Source organism: Neolamprologus multifasciatus, chromosome 23 (genome assembly GCF_963576455.1).
Source record: "Neolamprologus multifasciatus chromosome 23, fNeoMul1.2, whole genome shotgun sequence".
Lineage (NCBI taxonomy): Eukaryota > Metazoa > Chordata > Actinopteri > Cichliformes > Cichlidae > Neolamprologus > Neolamprologus multifasciatus.
This window is the reverse complement of record NC_140460.1, coordinates 37,194,545-37,214,008: the sequence shown is the minus strand read 5'-3', so window position 1 is coordinate 37,214,008 and position 19,464 is coordinate 37,194,545. Positions and strand designations below refer to the sequence as shown.

At 43.4% G+C, this 19,464-nt stretch overlaps 1 protein-coding gene and 1 long non-coding RNA gene across 6 annotated transcripts in view; one reads left to right on the top strand and one right to left on the bottom strand.

The window, feature by feature from the left end:
* Window positions 1-19,464, bottom strand: part of pard3ba (par-3 family cell polarity regulator beta a) — a 225,201-nt gene that overhangs the window by 28,702 nt on the left and 177,035 nt on the right. For all 5 annotated transcript variants that reach the window (XM_085151856.1, XM_085151855.1, XM_085151854.1 and 2 more), the window contains one exon: window positions 16,074-16,185. In XM_085151856.1, the coding sequence (XP_085007982.1) occupies window positions 16,074-16,185 (112 nt within the window). The remainder of the gene's footprint in view (window positions 1-16,073; window positions 16,186-19,464) is intronic.
* The window catches only part of LOC146492111 (uncharacterized), a 379,576-nt gene that overhangs the window by 354,556 nt on the left and 5,556 nt on the right, over window positions 1-19,464 (top strand). The gene's annotated exons all lie outside the window — the stretch shown is intronic.

Sequence of the window (19,464 nt, the reverse complement as noted above, 5' to 3'; positions counted from 1 at the left end):
TTAACACTGTTGAGCCTTTCTGTGGGTGATAAAGAGACTGAGGCTGGGATTTTACCCTCCTGCTGACGCACATATAGACAGCTGCAGACATCAGAGGTGAGTAGCTGTTCTTATTATACTTATTTTTTTTCTTCCCCTCCAAGTCCACCTGGAGGACTAATGCATAGTTGGTGCATTGTAATGTAGTGTCTGCACGGACCTCGCAGGGCAATGAGGATGTCTGCAGAGAGCCTCGTGTTCCTCCCCTGATAATGATACTTCTATCATAGCGTACTCACAGAGATTTAAAACAAAGAGAAAGAGAGCTGGCACAGTAGAGACTGCAGAGTTCAGCAGGTACTCCTCAAACTAAAAAAACTGAAAATATACCTAAGTGCTGCTTTATTTATGCCCCATAATGTATGTATACTTTTATGTCAGCTCGGTGTCAGAGAACCTGCTGCTTGCTGCTCTCAGGCACACAGCACAGCAGCGAAACAGCAGTGGAGACCTGTCATGATGGTGGGCTAATGGTTGTTGCTGTATTATTCATTTATATATTTTTAGTCCTCATGTATAAAATCTTTCTGGTTGCAACTGGTCTCCAAACAATTACTATGAAACTAGCAAAAGTTAGCAAATACTTGCTAGTCTAATTTAAAAATGCAGAGTTTGCCAACACGCTGAGTCAGCCTCCCCAGATCAATGCAACTCATCTATGACACGTCTGTTTGCAACGCAGGTTCAACTTCTTTGGTGGTGTATTGGGGTTACAGTCCTATACGGTGTCACTCTACAGGTGAACTGCTGTCCTGTAGCGAGTACAGCACTATCCCTAAATTTCTGTTTCAAATCAAAGAGGTCCGTATTGGACTCTGAATGCGAGTAGTTAATGCGAATTTCTGCATATGCAGACAGTAACAGCTTTCTGATTTTTGAAAATTCATAACAATTCATCACTAACGTAGCCCCAGTCAATTTAAAACTGATAGCAGACTAACTTATAGATGTTTTAATGCTGTCTTGATGCAAAAAAGTCTCTCTGAAGAAGACCTAGTCTGTCTTTGAAGCTCAAAGGCGATGAGATTACAACAAATTTGACTGTGCCACAGCCTTCAACCACTGCTTTCCCCTTGTGTGACTGTAGCATTAACAATATATTAAGATGTTATGCTAAACCAAATCAGTAAGTTCCAGTTCCAGTAACCTCTGGAAAGGAGCCTTTGACATCAGAATGGGGACTTACATGTTGGTGTGCTTTGCTGTCGCACCTATCTTCAATCAACATGGATCCTAAACCTGTTCCATGTGTGTTAGTGTGTGTGTGGCCATGGCAGTGGCCATGGGGTGTTGTTTATTTACTGGGGCCGTGTCCCTGTTCCTGTCTTCCTCTGCGGTTCTGTTAGCCTCCCACTGTTCACTGAAATAACATCCAAATACCCCTGCAAGGGTTTGTGTGTGCAGATGGTTTGTGTCCCCTCTTTCCAGGTTATGACGCCTCCAAAAGGCAGGTCTTCATGTGTGTAAGAAACAGATTTTTACCCCTGTGATGTAAGCAGAGAGTGTGCACAAGTCTAGAAACTGCCTTAAAGTTCAAACCAGGTTTTTTTTTAAAAAAAACACACACACACACAAAACAGCAGCATCACTCTGCCAGTTCCCCGCCCAGCTGTGCTGAGTCATGCGTTTGTGCTCTGAGAAGGCATCATCTCCACAGCACGCGTTAAACAGTCCTCTGTTGTTTTCTCCTTCCGGTCACAGATTTTTAAATGTGGGGGTTGACGCCACCACCGGCGACGGAGTCTTTGATGATTGCATCCAGCTACTCATGCTCTCCAATGGCCTGCTGAAAATGTCATGAGGTTGATCTGTTTGACCTTCAGATGCTTTGATGCAAGCCCTGCCAACTTCAGGACCTTTAAAGAAGAGGATTACTGCAGTGGTTTGAAGGGGTCCGTTTAAAAAAAACAAAACCCAAAAACTAGTTTATCCTGATGTATCTCTAGGTGCATTTTTCCTTCTTATGTTTTGTCCAGGCTTTTCCAGATTTTTTTAAGTTCCAAAAACAATTAATGGGATTGGAAAAATCCACAGAAGAGTGTTTTCCCCCCCCAAAAAACATTGCTCCTTGTATGATGGAGCTTTAGCAGAAGCTACCTAGAAGCCAACTCCCTCCAACTCTCTCTGGAAATTTAGCAAAGAAGCAATTTCCTCTGCAGAGTGCAGTACTTGCAGATGTTTGCCAGCACTGCATCCTCTTGGCCCATGATGTCCCTTTCGCCTCCCAGCTCACTGCTGGCAGCAATTTTCTTTGTGAAGTACAGACAATGCACAAAACCCCAGTTTTTTTAATGGAAGGGGGGTGATGAAGTGGCCTGTTTAGTGTTCCAGCCCCTTGATTTAAAAGTCAATTAGGAAGACACTCAGAGCCTTAAGTGATGAAATAAATCACGCTTATCCTTTTAGATTTCTCTATAAAAATATGACTTTATGAACAACAAGCGCCTGCATTTAATGCCTCCTTTTTTAGAGGTAAAAGCTTGATATATAAAAAGAAAAAAAAACTGTAAGAACTTGACATTACCTTGAAAATGCAGGTGCTACAACAAAAATGCCCATTGTGCACATTGGCACCTTTGAGAGGAATGGTGTCATGATTTAAAACGACGGCGGAAATGTGACCTCAGCGGAGACAACACAAACACGTAGCTGACCCTGTCGAAACTCCATCTTCTTAAATCTAAACATAGCGCGGTGAAGTGCTTTGAAGTGAGAGTGGGCACGAGCACTGAGAAGAACGGGAGATTTTTATCAGCTCGCAGACAGATCACACTCTGCAGTTTGCCCGTAGGCCACAGACGAGCTGTGGGGATAAAGACAGACACCAAATAAGTCCCTGTAGGCCTTTGCTGGCCCAGATGGAGAAGCGGGAGAGAGGGAGGGGGAAAAAAGAAAAGAAAAAAAATCACCCGGTTGCTGTGCAGCATCGGAATGAAGTGACTTAAAACAAAAAAAGAAGCGAGAGGGAAACGTGGAGCCTCAGGGATGAGCTGGAGAGACAAGGACAGAGGAGGAGGAGTCCGTGGATGGAATCACTCATTGTGACTTTGTAGGGAGAAAAGAGGGAGAAAGGTGTTATACGTGTGTGTGAGAATTTCTGATAGCAGCGGGTAGAAACATAATGCTGGAACGAGCTGTTCAACTCTTGTCTTTGTCTCCCAGGAGTGTGAACAGGAGTTCAGCCGGTGCTCGAGTCTGAGTCGGTGCGCTTCGGAGATGCTGGAACAGGGAGTGCTCGTATGTGTACCAATCAAGCAATGGCCAAGAAAGCAGACGATGTCAAACAATACACAACACCCGCTGACCTGCTCAGACTGTGAAATTTCAGAAAGAGCACCGAATGAGCATGACGATTCTGCGAGGCCTAATGGGAATTTGGATAAACCAGAGCAAAGAAAAAGAGTTTTCCAACTTTTTTTTTTTCATAATTATACAGGGTGTGAGATATTACATAACCCACTCATTTAACTTGGATTAAGACCTAAAGGTAAGCCCTAATACAAACACGGGCATGGACATTTTGAGGGACAGGGAGGTGACGGCTAGGCTGCAAAGTGTTTGCTCGGCTTGGTGCCTTAAGAGGCATTTTTATTGCAATCATTGCATAATAACTATGATTTGCTGCAGGTAATTTCACAGGAAAATTCTTATTTTTCATTTGCATGCTACCATTTAACTGTGTGTTTGTGCATTGAACCCATATCTACCGATGCACCTTGCTAACCAATCTAGCTAGTGTTAGCTTTAAGGTGGTGGTCCACAAACCAGAGTGTGATATAACATTGGCAGCATTCATCTTTTACATGCAGACTATGGGATGGAGAGATAATTGCTCCACAGTAGTCTTTTTTTCCCCTTTGCTTTTGCAAGGGGATCACAATGGAAAATCATCCTTTTTCAAGCTGACGTACTCTGTCAAAAAGCTAACATGCTAACATTTTGCAAGTACGTACTGTCCTCCCCTAATGTCCCCGTGACCTTCTGGGGGCTGGTAAAGATTACTTTTAACTGGAAACAGTTCAATTTTACTTGTTTGCAGAATATTCATGAATCACAATTTCCCAATAATTCCTTGTTCTGGAAGAGCTGATGGTATAAGTGCAACCGGCAATTACATTTGCATTGCAAACCAGTGAATTATCTCACCTCAGTGGAAAGGAATAAAACGATCTGACAAGGCTGAAAGCTGGACTAAATGGCTTGTAAGAAGGGGCAATCTCTGCAGCACATCCTTCCATTTATAATTATCACATCAAGCCCTGCATTAACATAGAACAGTCTCCTGTAAGCCCCGCCTCCCGACTCATTTCTCCTCTGTCATTTCATCCTGTTTGGTCTGTTTTCCAGTAGCTGGGCACAGTAGCTTGTTCGATGTTATTCTGGGCTGCGTGATCCAAACACTAACTTGTGGTGGGGCCTGTGTAATTTTATGAGCCAGAATAGCAGCCTGGTCCACAGTTAGAGTTAGGGACCAATGGGCACTCTTTAATCAGCGCAGGGCTCAACTGTTGTACAGGATAAGACGGGCGTGTGTGTGTATAACAGAAAATCTAGAGTGTGTTTTACGTTTAAGGGTGCGAGAGTGATCTCAGAGGGGGTTAAAAGGAAACCAGGATGAGGAAACTGCATGTCTTGTAATTACTGAATTATGGGATTCTCCTCAAAAAGTTTTGTGTGTTCGCTGCCAGCCTGGATTTGGCTGCAGCCTCCTGCAGTGAAATAAACTCTGAAAACAGCTTCAGTCTGGCCAAAGCTGAGGTTTGCAGCCCTTTGATGATGATTGTGAGTGTGTGTGTGTCCCTGCTTATGCGTGTCTAGACTTGTTTCTTTTCCATGGTTGATTGTGAGCTGTGTGGGTTTTATGCGTTTGTGGCATGTTACCTCTTAAAAGTCGGTAATAAAATGTGACTGAGCGGGTGTTCATACATATGTGCATGTTGGCTTCTGTGCAGTTTATGCATTTGTTTCCTGAGTAATTATTGTGCAGTGCACTGTGATTAAATGTGTTCATGTTTAGGAGGTTTATGCTCGGGATGGACTGATCTGACTGCACACTGAGATTTTGCCTTCAAGTATCCACCAGTACTGTGTACTGATCTGATTCTTGTGTTAAGCTAATATGCTGTACTGCTTACTCGGAAGAATCATTAATTTCTTCGGCATCACCGACAGGCTAAGGGAGTGTTCTGATGTGTAGTAGACACTTTTCAGGCTCTCCAGGTGCCAGCTAGCATGTTAAATGTTAAAATGTAAGAAGTGTCACTTATCTGGAAGTGTTTCTAAGAGAAAGCCTGCATTTGAACAGGCTTTCTCTTAGAAACACACTGCTCTAGACCACAAGCTTTCTAGAGCAGTGTCCATTTAACAGATGAGACCGAAGTGGACTTGTCTGGCTGTGATATCAGCATAAACACCTCACAGAAACTGTTAAGCACAGAGGTGGAGGGGTGATGATTTGGGTGCGTTTTGTAGCCAAACACTGCAGCAAATCTGCAACAGAATGGTTGAAAAAAGGAACGAATCCCAAAGCCCAGAGCTCAGCTTGATTGAAAGCATAAAAAAAATCCGTATTTAAACAAATGCCCGGATGTGGTGGGGCCACAATTCCTCAATATGATGGGAGATACTGGTGAATTCACACAGAACATGATGAATCCATTTTATTACTGGTAACAGTGGCTCTACAAGCTGTTAGCTTAGCTTTTGCTGAATAAATACCGATGAGTTGTAATATGCCGTGTGTTGTTGGTCATTCGGGTTGTATTTTCAGGTCGCTGAAAAACTAGTTCATGCATTTATTACTTCCAGGCTGGACTACTGCAATTCATTATTATCAGGGTGTCCAAAAAACTCACTGAAAAGCCTTCAGCTAATCCAAAATGCTGCAGCAAGAGTACTGACAGGGACTAGAAAGAGAGAGCATATTTCTCCTGTTTTGGCTTCCCTTCATTGGCTTCCTGTTAAATCCAGAATTGAATTCAAAATCCTGCTCCTCACATACAAGGTCTTAAATAATCAGGCCCCATCTTATCTTAATGACCTTGTAGTACCATATCACCCTATTAGAGCACTTCGCTCCCGCTCTGCAGGCCTACTTGTTGTTCCTAGAGTATTTAAAAGTAGAATGGGAGGGAGAGCCTTCAGTTTTCAGGCCCCTCTTCTGTGGAACCAGCTTCCAGTTTGGATTCAGGAGACAGACACTATCTCTACTTTTAAGATTAGGCTTAAAACTTTCCTTTTTGCTAAAGCATATAGTTAGGGCTGGACCAGGTGACCCTGAATCCTCCCTTAGTTATGCTGCAATAGACGTAGGCTGCCGGGGGATTCCCATGATGCATTGAGTTTTTCCTTTCCAGTCACCTTTCTCACTCACTATGTGTTAACAGACCTCTCTGTATTGAATCGTATCTGTTATTAATCTCTGTCTCTCTTCCACAGCATGTCTTTTATCCTGTCTTCCTTCTCTCACCCCAACCGGTCGCAGCAGATGGCCCCGCCCCTCCCTGAGCCTGGTTCTGCCGGAGGTTTCTTCCTGTTAAAAGGGAGTTTTTCCTTCCCACTGTCGCCAAAGTGCTGCTCATAGGGGGTCATATGATTGTTGGGTTTTCTCTGTATCTATGAAGCGCCTTAAAGCGACTTTTGTTGTGATTTGGCGCTATATAAATAAAATTGAATTGAATTGAATTTATTTACCTAATTTTAAACCATGTCATTTTTTATTGCGTCCAGACTTCTTCTCTGTTTCCTCATTTTCACAGTGCAGGTGCAGGAACGGCACAAACTCACGCACACATGCGCACACGCACAGGGCATATGCTAACCTGATTAACACTAACATTAGTCTAACATTAGTGGAGCCTCCTTCCGAGAAACACCCCCGGACCAGCTGCTCGCGCTCTCACTTGCTCACCTTCTCCAACATGCACAAACTAGCATCTCAGCCTCGTTCAGCCTCTCTTTTCTTTACAAACCGACATTTTTAACATTTTACCTGAAATGTTTCCAATTAACTGACCGGTACAGAGCCGAGCAAGAAGGAGAGGCAGAGAGACTGCACGCACGGGATGAAAACAAAGCTTTGACAACCACACTGCCTTGTGCATTACACAACTGCTCCCGTGTTCTGCTGAGCAAGGAGACTTCATTTCTTGTGTGTGTGTGTGTATGTATTATTATTACTGAGAGGAAGAAAAGCCTCTGGACCTCTGAGTGGGCGGCTGTTGTGCGTGTTCGACTGACAGCTGAGACAGCAGGGGGGCAAAGACACATTATACTTTAGGTTACAAGCCAAGGAAATACAACAATTTGTCAGTAGCGTTATAGAAGACAGGACTTTAACCAGTGATTTACAAGCCTGGCGGCCAAAAAAAGCCTGAATTGACCCCCGTTGAGCTTAGACATCAGGAAATTAGTTTTCTTTCTTAACACAAAGACTAGAGCAGTTAAACTGCAACTGGAAAGGTTGGCAACAACCAGATATAAATAACCTTTTAAAGGTTAAAAGAGATACTTTCAGCTGATGCTTAACTGATGTCAGTCAATCTATGTTCACTAATTATAGTAAGCTACATTATCCCTTGCTGTATATGTGCAACGTTAATGGTTTGTTGCTCTCATAGAAAACTGTGGTCGTAATTCCAGGACGATCCCTATTAAAACTCCAAACTGACTGTTCCTGGTTCACTTTTCCATTCAAGAGCCTTGTCTTTGTTTTGTTTTTTAAAATAAGGATCGTTTTGAATAAGGAGTTGATAAGAAAATGCTCACACAAGAGTTTTTTTTAATCTAAATTAATTTTGTGGGTTTTTTTCTGGGTTGTTGGTCGGCTGGAAGCCAGCGTCACCATCAGCCTGACAGAACGACCGTGTTTACCGCTTTATTCCAAATGAAATGTTTTGATTGGCCATAAGCCAAAATGTATATGCTCTCTGTCATTTATTTTTCTTTTCCTTTACGCAGAAAGGAGGAGGACATGACAAATCATTTCCAAAACAAATCCGTGTGCTGTGGCAGGAAAACGCACTGAAATATGAATTTAGAGGAGCTTCCGAGCATTAATGCATCCCTAATGGAAAATTTAGAGATAGAGTAAAGATAAAGCTCAAGGACACTACAGCAGGGCGGATGCTTGTTTAAATCTCTAACAACTAAGACCGCGCAGGCTACATTTTACACTGTCAAACCATCGTTTCTTCATTCTCCTCTTTAGCTCAAATTCTTTAGTCTTTTATGTCAATGCCTCCATGTGTCTGTCAGTTCCTCTATCCCATCTGTCTCCTCATCGTGCCAATCCAGCTCCTCCTATTAGATGTCCTATTTTTCATCCTTCCCATTTTCCCCCTAAGGAGCTTCTTTAAGCCTCTCTGACTCTGCTCTGCAGCTTTGTCATGTTCTTAGTTTTAGTTCCTTTTTGTTTTTCATAAAAATAAAAAAGTTCTCTCTTGCTCCGTCACTTCCCTGCTGCCACTCTCCTCCTCCTCTCACATCCTCTCCCTCATTCATTTGCTCCCTCGGGCCTCCCTCCCCCTTGTGTGTTCAGAAGCAGGTTTCGGCAGGCCTTCATCACAGCGGGACGAGTGAGAGAGCGGGCCAGAGTTGTTCATAGCACAGGGTGTGCGGTAAGAGCGCGCTTGTCAGGTGAAAGCTGTGACGGACAGTCAGTGAGGCAAAGTGGAAGCTTCCAGTAAATAAACTACACATCAGCCCACAGATACAGGACCTGCAGATACAGTTGCAAGTCTGTTAACGCAACACAACTACCATTGACTTTATTTCTTAGAACGAGGTGCTTTTCCCCCCCCTAAAAGTAAGCTTTTAGATCATCTCACTGGTGAAGATCATTAGGACTATGGGCACAAAAACCACTGGGGGCTTGTGCCTGTGGGCATGAAGAGGCCCTCGCAGATCACCAGCGCCTGAATGCGTGTGCGCACACGTCCACGAACGAGTGTGTGCGCGCGCAAGTGCGTGTGTACGCCATCTATCACCGTGACAGGCTGGTGCGTGTTTACTTAATGATGTGGGGGTTTATTTATGAAGTGATGGCCGACGTGTGGGAGGGAGAGGGAAAAGTGAGAGAGGGGGAGAGATTGAGACAGCCTGAGGATGTGACATTAAAATATCATCAAGGTGATGGATGTCCATGCACACAACATTAGAGAGAAGTACAAAAACAAAAAAAGAAAAAAGCAGCTGCGCAATGGATGACAAGTCGTATCTGGACTTGTGTGAGCGTTTTTCCGTGTGTGTTTCATAATGACTCCGAGTGTGCAGTCGCGAGTGTGGTTTTCGGGGACTTCTGTGTTCATTAAGGTGTCACATGTGCTGCCGCTGTTGTTTATGATTCACGGGGTAACGAGTTGAAGATAAGATGCACGAGTTCCTGCGTACGTGTATGGGTGTGTGCACCTCCTGTATGTGTGCCCGTGTGTCTTTGTTAGACTGGGCAAACAGGAGTCTGGCACGCTGCGTTACCATTCGTTTTGGCATGGTCACATACACTATAATGTACATTTCCATTATAATAAACCTGACAGAGAGAAAAAAAAGACACTCTGTGTGCTCGAACATTCAATCCTATGAGGTGAATAAGCGTCTTGGTCCGTGCACCAGCTGTAGACTTTGTAGGACATCCAAAAAGAACCACTAGGGGGCAAACAAATAGGCCAAAAGGGAGAACGAGTGAGGAAAAAAGAGAGAACTAGACATGGACTGGCATCTGTACTCAAACACTCAAAGTGCTTTAGACTACAAACCACTTTTCCATTCACTTAAACACTGGAGCCACCAAGCGTCTAATATTTTATCATCTGGCATTTTAAAAGTTTCCTGTAAAATGTTTTAAAAATAAAACCCCCATCATCTCATGTTTCATGATTTTTGTCAAAAAAGGTTTTTCCATCATGGTGTGAATTAGTGTTGGGAGGGTTACTTTTAAAATGTATTTCATTACAGATTACAGAATACATGCCCCAAAATGTATTCTGTAACGTATTCCGTTACGTTACTCAATGAGAGTAACGTATTCTGAATACTTTGGATTACTTAATATATTATCATGCTGTTTACAACTATGTGAATGTACTATTGCTGTGATTTATTACTGTTACTGAAGGTCCGCGGCTCCGAACCGTAGTAAAGGGACCTCTGGCTAATACGTCGGGTTCTGTGTCGGGCTGGTAGCTGAAAAATAGCTTTACTTTGTTGTCTGGGTCAACTTTGCTAGCGAGAGACAGAGAGAGGTGTTGAAAGGCTGCTCCAACTGAACTTATTGTTTCTGAGGAAAACACGAACACGGTGTACAGTCGAGTCTTAATAGCTTACTTACAACTGGGCTCGTCAGGCTCTCTTCTTGGCTGCAGTGGTTATTATTATATTTACATGCTTCCAGCTCCCGTTTTTGCTCGATGACAGCTCGTACTTTTCCTTTTTCTCCCTCCCTCCCTCACAGACACATAACGTGTATGGCAGTCCATTCTCCCTGCAGCACGGACTACACTGCCTATAATGCTACATTCTTTAGAGCTATACCTGTAGCATTCTGCCTATTAGCTTAGCACAACAACAACAAAAGGTGCTCTCTCACCCAGGAAACACACAGACAGAGAGCGTCACCCTGTAACCATGGCAACCGTAACGCTGCCACCTGGAACAACAGAACGTAGCTGTCAAACAAAACCCAAACAGTCCTGACCCGCCACAATATGAAACAGGGAAGTACCGCCGTGTAATCCATTTATTTCAACAAAGTAACTGTATTCTAAATACCACCTTTTTAAACGGTACCTGTAACGGAATACAGTTACTCATATTTTGTATTTTAAATACGTAACGGCGGTACATGTATTCCGTTACTCCCCAACACTGTGAATTATGGCGTGTGTGCAGAGGATGTGCGCACATTTAGATATGACAAAAACCGGGCGTGTTGCTGGCTGTGTGGAACAGACGGACAACCATAGGTGAGCTAATCAGAGAGTCCAGGGTGTGGAGAACTAATCAAAATCAAATCTAGAGCCGACCGATGCCCTTTCACTGTTCTACTTTTATAACAATGAATTTATTAAAATAAGTTTCTCGTTTTGATGTAGCAAACTGTGCGGTTACATTTATAATGTCGGCAATGAGCTGCTCAAACTGCTACACAGTGAGCGCTCTGTTTTTATACCCTCTTATCATACCAGTTATCCAGCATTCATTTCGAACTAATTTAATAATGATCTTCCTCTTCCATAAATTTTTTAATTATTCAGACGTGCTTGTGACTGTGTTGCTTGTTTATTAGTGACATGTACGACATATTTTAAATTGGAATCATCTGTAAAACCAATAAAACCCCTAAAACTGAAGATACTGAAACCAAATGCTGTGAGGTGACAGTCCTCAACACTGCATGGCAATGTCGAGCAAGAAAGAACGAGAGCAAACGAGAAGGAAACAAGAAAGGAAATTAGAGGATAATCAAAGTAAAATGACCAAAATATAAGTGCAACAACCATGTCATTTATATCCAGCCTAAAACAATCGAAGAAAAAAGATCCAATCGGACAAAAAGAGTGTTGAAACCAACCCAAACACACCCGAGGATCCGATCCAACATTAGGCCACTTAAACTGAGTTGTTACACAAGCTGAAGTAGGACTTTCACAGTCTCGTGCTAGAAAGCTCAAGTCTCACCACATCACAAAACTGAATGTCACACAACACAATCAGAGCTTTACTATTTACTATAATATTAGATCATTAGATTATGATGCCATCAGTGGTGTCGTAGCAACAAGCGGAGTGAACAAATTTATAAGCCCATGTGCAGCGCGGCGAGTTAAGCTGATACATTATTGCCTTTATCGAACTATAATAAACAACCATATCAAGAGAAGTCTCTGCAACAGCTGCCTGATCTTACAGAACAAAGAAGTCTAAAAAAAGAAACTTCTCGTGTACTTTTGTGCCTTAATTGGCCATCAAGACATTAAAGGGAGCCTATCATTAGCATACGGAGAAAACAGAGAGAGTGGGGACAGTGTGATTGGCATAATTACAAGTGTGACCTATCCACAGACAGGGAACATGGAGGACGGGTCAAATTAGAGGCAGATAGACAGACAGGAACACAGAGGAAGCAGGGTTAGAGGAAAGAAATGAGAAAGCGACACAAAGCCCTTTTTGAAGACCAGATTTAACTGCATGGGCGTGCTCACATATACACACAAAGCCAGTGACACAGACCCGCACGATGAACTCCACCTCTAAACCGTGCACGCTGGGAAAAAAATCAAATAAACAAAGACACGAATAGATATTGTAACCATAGTCTTTTATTCCTGCTTTTGTTTATGTCCGTTTAGGTTAGTGTGGTACCCAGACACACTCACACACACACACTTATCTTCTCTTTCAAACACACACACAGCTGACAGAAGGAGATGTGTGCTCCTGGCCTTGTGCGGAGAGCTCGGAAAGCCTTTTTAACCATTCAAGGCTGCAGAAAAGGGCCGAGTATAAAAGAGCAGCGTGGCGTGGTAGAAGTGGTGGCAACTAAAAGGCTGATAAAACAAGGCCGTTGTAAGCGAGTGAGTGCCACGCTCAAGCGGTCTGTATTTATGCTCCCATACCATCGAGAGAGAAAGTAAGGTAAGAAGGTTAATGTGCAGCAATATCCTGAAGGGGGAGGGGAGGGGTGGGGGTTTTGAGATAGCATGGAACTGCAATATTGTGCATGGCGATAATGTATCGACACGGGGACACCAAATATTGATATTTTATTATTAATTATTTAGTTATTATTCCGGGAACTGAGCAAACTTAGATTAAATCATCTCAACCAAAAAACTACCCAACACTGGACACGGTTAGCTTGACAAAGCTTACGCCTAATTCAGAGCAAGCTAACGGCTCAGTCACACAACTAATGATAGGACAGCGAGCTCCCTACAGCTGCTGAAATAAACAAAGAAATAAAACTAAATTGGTGGCTGGACGGTGATTGTAATTTTTTTCATGTTCTGTGAACTAGGGCTGTGCGATATGACCAAAATCTCATATCCCAATATAAGAATTCTATCGTCCGATAACGATATCAATCACAAAAATGTAACATTTTCTGTAAATTCTGTGAATCTCGGGCAGCTTGTCTTGCGTAAAGTGTTTCCAGCTGGACGTCATGTAGCTGGAGTCGAGTGTTTTAACCAAAGCATGAAACGATAAATTTACATAAGTTGTAACGCCCGCCGTTTTCTTTGTGAGTATTTATTACACGGCGTGCTGCGGGGAAAAGCCTGTTCTAACGTTTGAGTCTAAGGTTTATTTTTTTTAACACCTGGCGGCTCTTTTTTACTTCTCATCCATAAGTACTCTGCATACTCTTTTACGTGATTACGTTTATTTTGAAAAGTCCCAACAGGATCTTGAGCTTTATTGTGAAAGGTTTATGTGGAACATAAACAAGCGGACACGCGATGCTGTTACCGTCGTTGTTGCTAACGACAACGCATAAAAACAGGCGCTTGCCCATCCGTAGTGTGGTTATATAAAATATAAGAGAAAGAGAGAACTTTAAGAAATTAGTATAGCCATTACAGTGACCATCAAAACGATGAAAAAATATTGCCGTAAACAGTTTATTTTGCGACACCACGAAACAAATGAAACGATAGACGTTTTCATATCGTCATCCGATATATATCGTTATATCGAACAGCCCTACTGTAAACAATCGCAACTCGTGGTGACGCTGCCAAGACTTTCAGGGTGTTGCACACTTTTGATCACAAGGTGATTGCACAGGTTGCAACCTTTCTGCAAACAGTTGCAGCCTGACTTGGAATGACTGCCATCACTCACAGAGACGTTGTCCAAAGTTTGAAAATAATTGCAGTCAAATTTATAAATACAGACTTTGTCAATGAGAACAACTCGAGAGAACTCGACTCAGCTGGCTTTAGTAATATTACTATAGAACCGGATGGTGCTGAGTGCAAATGTAATAGCTGACATCGTATTGTGAGATGTCTGGTGATTCCCGCTTCATATATCCCGATGATCACATTTCATAAGCACTGCTGATCAACTTTTTTCAGCCCCCCGAAAGTGAACAACACAAACACAACAGGGCTAATTATGTCTTACACTTGTCTCATGCTGGTATTTTAAAGTGGAGGATAATTCTTTTATTGTTTTCTCAGAACAGTGAATTTAGATTTAGATTTAAAATAAAAGAGATTTGTACAAAATGAAACTTTAAGGTATTTTCTCCTATAAAGTGATTACTGAGGTGTTCTCTGGAGTAGATTAAATCAAGTCCCATAAACTAATGGGAACACATTATTGTCTTTACTCGATAATTTAGTCTACTTTGGATAATCTTACATCTCTAACAGAACCTTTCCATTGGCCAAACACACCATCTCAGTGATTGTACTGAAGTTTGGTTAATTATTAAACCAAAGAGTATTATGTTGAGTTTTCCACCTTTACTGGATACTGAATTATATTACAGATTGGACGAGCGATGCAGGGGAAGAGCAGTGACTGAAGTAGAAACCCACTCCTGTGGGAGAGGTACCTGTTTGACATGCGCTCTAACCACTCAGCCATCAAACATAACCTGTGTGCCACAAAAGGAAAAGGAGGAAAATCAGAGAGCAGAAGTTTCATGAGCAAACAGAAGCAACTTCAGTGCAAAGGAGAGGTTAAAGCAGAGTGCAGGAAATCTGTGCAAACAGCCGTACGTCTGAGTGCGAGGAGAGGGGTTTCTGATAGATCTGAACTTGAAAGAAAGAAATATAAGAACTAAGCACTCAAGCAATATACTCCATAAAAGCTTAATCGATGTCTGTGAATGTAGTTATATCATGTTATGAATCAAAATATCCTGCCAATATCTTCTTTTTTTTAATGTTCCCACTAGAATTTCCTTGATGTTTTCCTGTGTCTATTCGCACTACGTGTGTGTGTGTGCTGGTAAGTGCAGTGTTTCATTATCAGTCTCCTCAGGGGAGAAAGCCACTGCTGGTTTCTGCTGTGGACACCGCTGTCTTCTTTTTGGGTAGAAAAAATAACAAACTGATCAGAGGTTGCACCTCATGCTTGCTGCGCTTTAATTGCATCAGAGTTTGGGTACCGACTGAGTCACGGTGATCCGAGGCAGAAACACATGCTGCATAGGGATACGTAATGAGTGACAAAGCCCCTCGGGCCTCAGAGACAGCTACTGTGGCGTGTGTCTGAGAGTGCCTAATGAAGACTGGTTCACGGGGCTTCATTGCTCAATAGACACAGACTACAATAAGTGAGGACGTGATCGCGGCGGGAGGCCAGTTGTATCAGGCGATTTTGTTGTGGCGATGCGGTCAGTAAATCCATATTTCCCAGATGCCTCTGCTTCTCTCCTCGCGTTACCTAATGAAAGCCAAATCTCGCTCAGTGGAAATGCCGTGGCGAGATTCGGCGATTCTGATTTGGATCAAAGTGTGATTTTCTGCATCTTTGGGCTCGCTATTAAAAAAATCCCTTTTTAAAATGCTTGATAAATGGCTATTGATTTCCATGGTGAGTATGCCGAGTTTGGGAGTGTACAGAGGTAAATGAAATGATTCCTCAGGCTGGATCAATACAGGTTCAGGGACATTTAGCAGTGCAGTCTGGTTGGGAGAGGCAACAATCAGGGATTTCAGGCCTTTGTAGAAAAGAAAGGGGGGTGAGGGGTGGAGAGAAGGAAAAGCAATAGGAAACAAAAGAAAGAGATAAAGCGGAGCTAAAAGAAAGATGGGATGGAAATGTCAGCAGTCTAATAGATCTCTCCATATACCAAATGAAGAGGAAAGCGGGCAGCTCCTCGATGGCACACAGGCTCTTCAAATGTTAACAAGAAGCTGAGACCAGCCTGAGAACGACACACGGGAAAACACAGTGGTCTCTCGGGAGTGCTTTGGAAACAAGCACACACAGACATACACTCTTCATTTCACCATCTTCTAAACTGGTGTCCAGTTTAAACCAACTACAACACCCCCAGAAAAAGCACGCAGACTCACCCGGTTTGGATCATACTCCAGGATTCTGCGCCGTGCTGCGTCTAGCTCCTCGTAACCCGGGGCGGCTCGGGCTTGCATGTACTCCCTGCGCATTCCATGGAGACGCTGATCACTGCAGAGACGAGCACAACAGGAAGGGTTAATAATGGCAAACACACAATATTTTGGAGAGAAGCAACAAAAAAAACCGAAACAAAATAAGACAAAAAAAATTCTTCTTTTTTTAATCTCCTTTGCAGGATGAAAAGCTGAGCATCCAACACAGGTGGGAATTCAGAAGTGAAGCAAGAAGGCAGGTGGAACATATTCAGCTTAATCTTTTGTTCAAGCCGCCGATGTTCTTTGGCTTCATGATGACAAGCCCTGACTGCACAGGAAGACTGACGGGCAAGACAGAAAATATCCACAAAGACATCAGTGCCTCTGTTGAACTTTCTTCAGCTGACAGAGAAAACCGCAGCGGAGAGAAACGGAGCTGAAACATTTCACGGTTTTTGTCTTTTCACTCTGATGTCACAAAGAGCAACGAGGTGCCATCCCGGATTCAGATACAGACAAATCAACCACCCAAAAGGTAAGGCCGAACCCGACCTAGAGGTCACCAAAAGGCGAAAAACAAAAAAGAAGAATACATAGGCGCCACAAAAGTGCGACTGCCAGCGAGGAGATATGAACGAGACAGAATGGGGACAAAACTTAAAGAGAAACATCATCATGCTCACTGGACCTTAATGCCAGATAAGCCTCACACACCTGGCACTACAGAGTCGGGCGCACACAAACAAGCGTGAGGACGCGTGCGCACACCAAAGGCAACAGACGGTTTGCGCCTGAGCGAGCACAATCCTTCGGGACGTGCTACCAAAGTGCAACACAGTGCTGTCGTTTATCTGTGTTTACTGGCTGCAGCGGGGACGGGTATCTAATATTGACACTGATATGCAGTTCGTTTGCCATTTTTATGTCCTCGGGAGATACACGCCTTGAGAAGGTGTTCAAACTTGGGAGGGAAAAACAGAATAGGAAGAGCAACTTTCCTTCAAATCCCCCCCCAACCCCACCCCACCCCACATCTGTAAAACTCGAACGCCCTGAGCAGCCTCGCGAGGCCGACCTTTTTGTCCAACAAAACTCCCACGCACCCTTTATGACACGTGTGTAACGCCGTACACTCTAATGGTCTGACCTCCAGGCAGACCATTAGACCAAACCGGAGCAAAGGAGAGAGGGAGAGTGCGCGCGAGAGGCAGAGGTTCATTAGTGAAGTACATAGATTACGTGTTTAAGTCTCTCTTGTGACCCTGCCTTTAATTAGAAAATCAGGCTGAGACGGTGTCTGCTTGTGTGTGTGTGTGTGTGTACACCAAATATCTGTAATGTACAAACGGGTGATTGATCCTTATAATTTGGTATGCGGGACACACAGTGACAATGTGATTGTGCCTGGGTATACATCTTGTCAACTTAAGGGGGAGAGAAAGCTGAGTCTCTCTCTCACACACACACATTCTCGTTTTGATATCGCAGTGAGGACATCTAATTGACATAATGCTTTCCCTAGCCGCTTACCCTAACCATCAAAAATGAATACCTAATCCTAACCCTCAGCCTAAAATTAACCATAACCTAACTGTAACACTGACACTAAAACCACATTTTAAGTCTCAAAAATGCATTCAAACTCGTGTCCTTATGTGTCCTCATAAGTGATGTTTGGTCCTCACAAGTATAGTAAAATTCCAATTATTGGTCCCCACAAAGATGCCTAAACAGACACACACACACACACACTCCCGTGTCAGTATGTTGGTATGCACACTGTTGTTGTCGTTGTGCGTGCGTGCGTCCTCTGCCAACGAGTCCCTGTCAACACTTTGGGCGCAAAACTCGATCCTAACTTGCTGCCATGAGGAAAAGAACTTTCCAAAAGTTTCCGTGCTGTTATGAAACGCCAGCGCAGATGCTTTATTAAGATGGATATCTGAGGCGGCATTACTCCCAGTACCGCACTAATTGTTGCTTCTTCAGATTGGTTTAATGGCTGGTTTCAATGCACAGTTAATCAATACTCATCTCAGTTTCCCCCCCAAGTGTCCCACAGACAACCTTGCTATTAAGATATTCACACTTCATCTCTTGCATTTTTCTTTTTATTCGCTTACTGCTAGCTTTTTAGTAGTCTTACCCTCTGCCGCCCATCACGCAAACACACAAACAAACAGACCCGTGGAGAATAAATGCACACGGCCAAGTTAAGACTTTTTTTTTCTCCCTTTTCATGCCACCCCTCTTCTAGCGATCCCATTAGCCAATCCCTGGGCCCGTAATTAGGCCTGCCATTTTGATTGAGCGTGCGTGTCGCTCTCCAAATGAAACAACACTGTAATTATCTCATTATGCCGCGGCCTCCATCACTGACAACGCCAAATATTATCATATTAATGGCTGAAGACAGACGCTGATTCTGGATAAAACATTAGATGAGGGTGGATGGGCGCGGGGGGGTGCAGGAGAGGCTGGAGGTTTGCGAAGTAGCGGTTTGATGGCTGACAATTCGAGCAGGCTGCTTTCCAAACAGTGAAAGAAGAGGTTCAGAGGGATTAATGAGTGGCTGTACACGCACGCACATTTGTTTGTCCTGTCCTATATACGTGTGTTAGGAGAGATGGACAGGTAGGCTACCTCGTTGTCATCAGCAGCTAATAACTGCTGCAGTCTGCTGGCCCGAGGCCAGAGCCATTCAGCTCGGTTGTTCTAAGCCTTAGTGAGCACAGTTTTTCTCTAATGTGACACAGGACTGTTAATGACATCAAGGCACTGAAATGAGTTACCCTCCAGTTGAGAAACAGGGCTGGCATTCCTCAGATTTGAAGTAATCTGGGAAAACCTTTTATGAACTTTTCTATTATTTATGGCTTAATTAGAGAATCAACACTGCGACTGTGGTTATTTGAAAAGTCACTCAGCCTCGCCCATCATGTACTGTTGCCTAGCGTTACTCAAATGACTTCGACTACCTTTTTTCTTACAAAGAAAGAAAGGAAAGGAGAGGAAACTGAAGAAACATTCCCAAATTAAATTTGGCCCTTGAAGCTTGAGTCCTTGTGAAGTGCTGCTCCACACCCAGTGCTCCTGCTACATTTGGATCCCATCCTGGAAGTCCTGATCTGACCACACGGACGTTTATGATTTCACAGCTGCTGTGAGCTCTCTGTGCTGCTACAACATAGACCGAATGGCAGTCTTCAGTGGAAGAGCCTGCACTCTCCTGAGACAAGGTTCATAATAGCACAACAAGCATGAATATCATTTTTCTGACTTTTAAAGTGTCAGACTGTCACTGGGGAGTTCTGCTGTAACATCCTAAAAGACCAGAGAGAACATTTGGCTC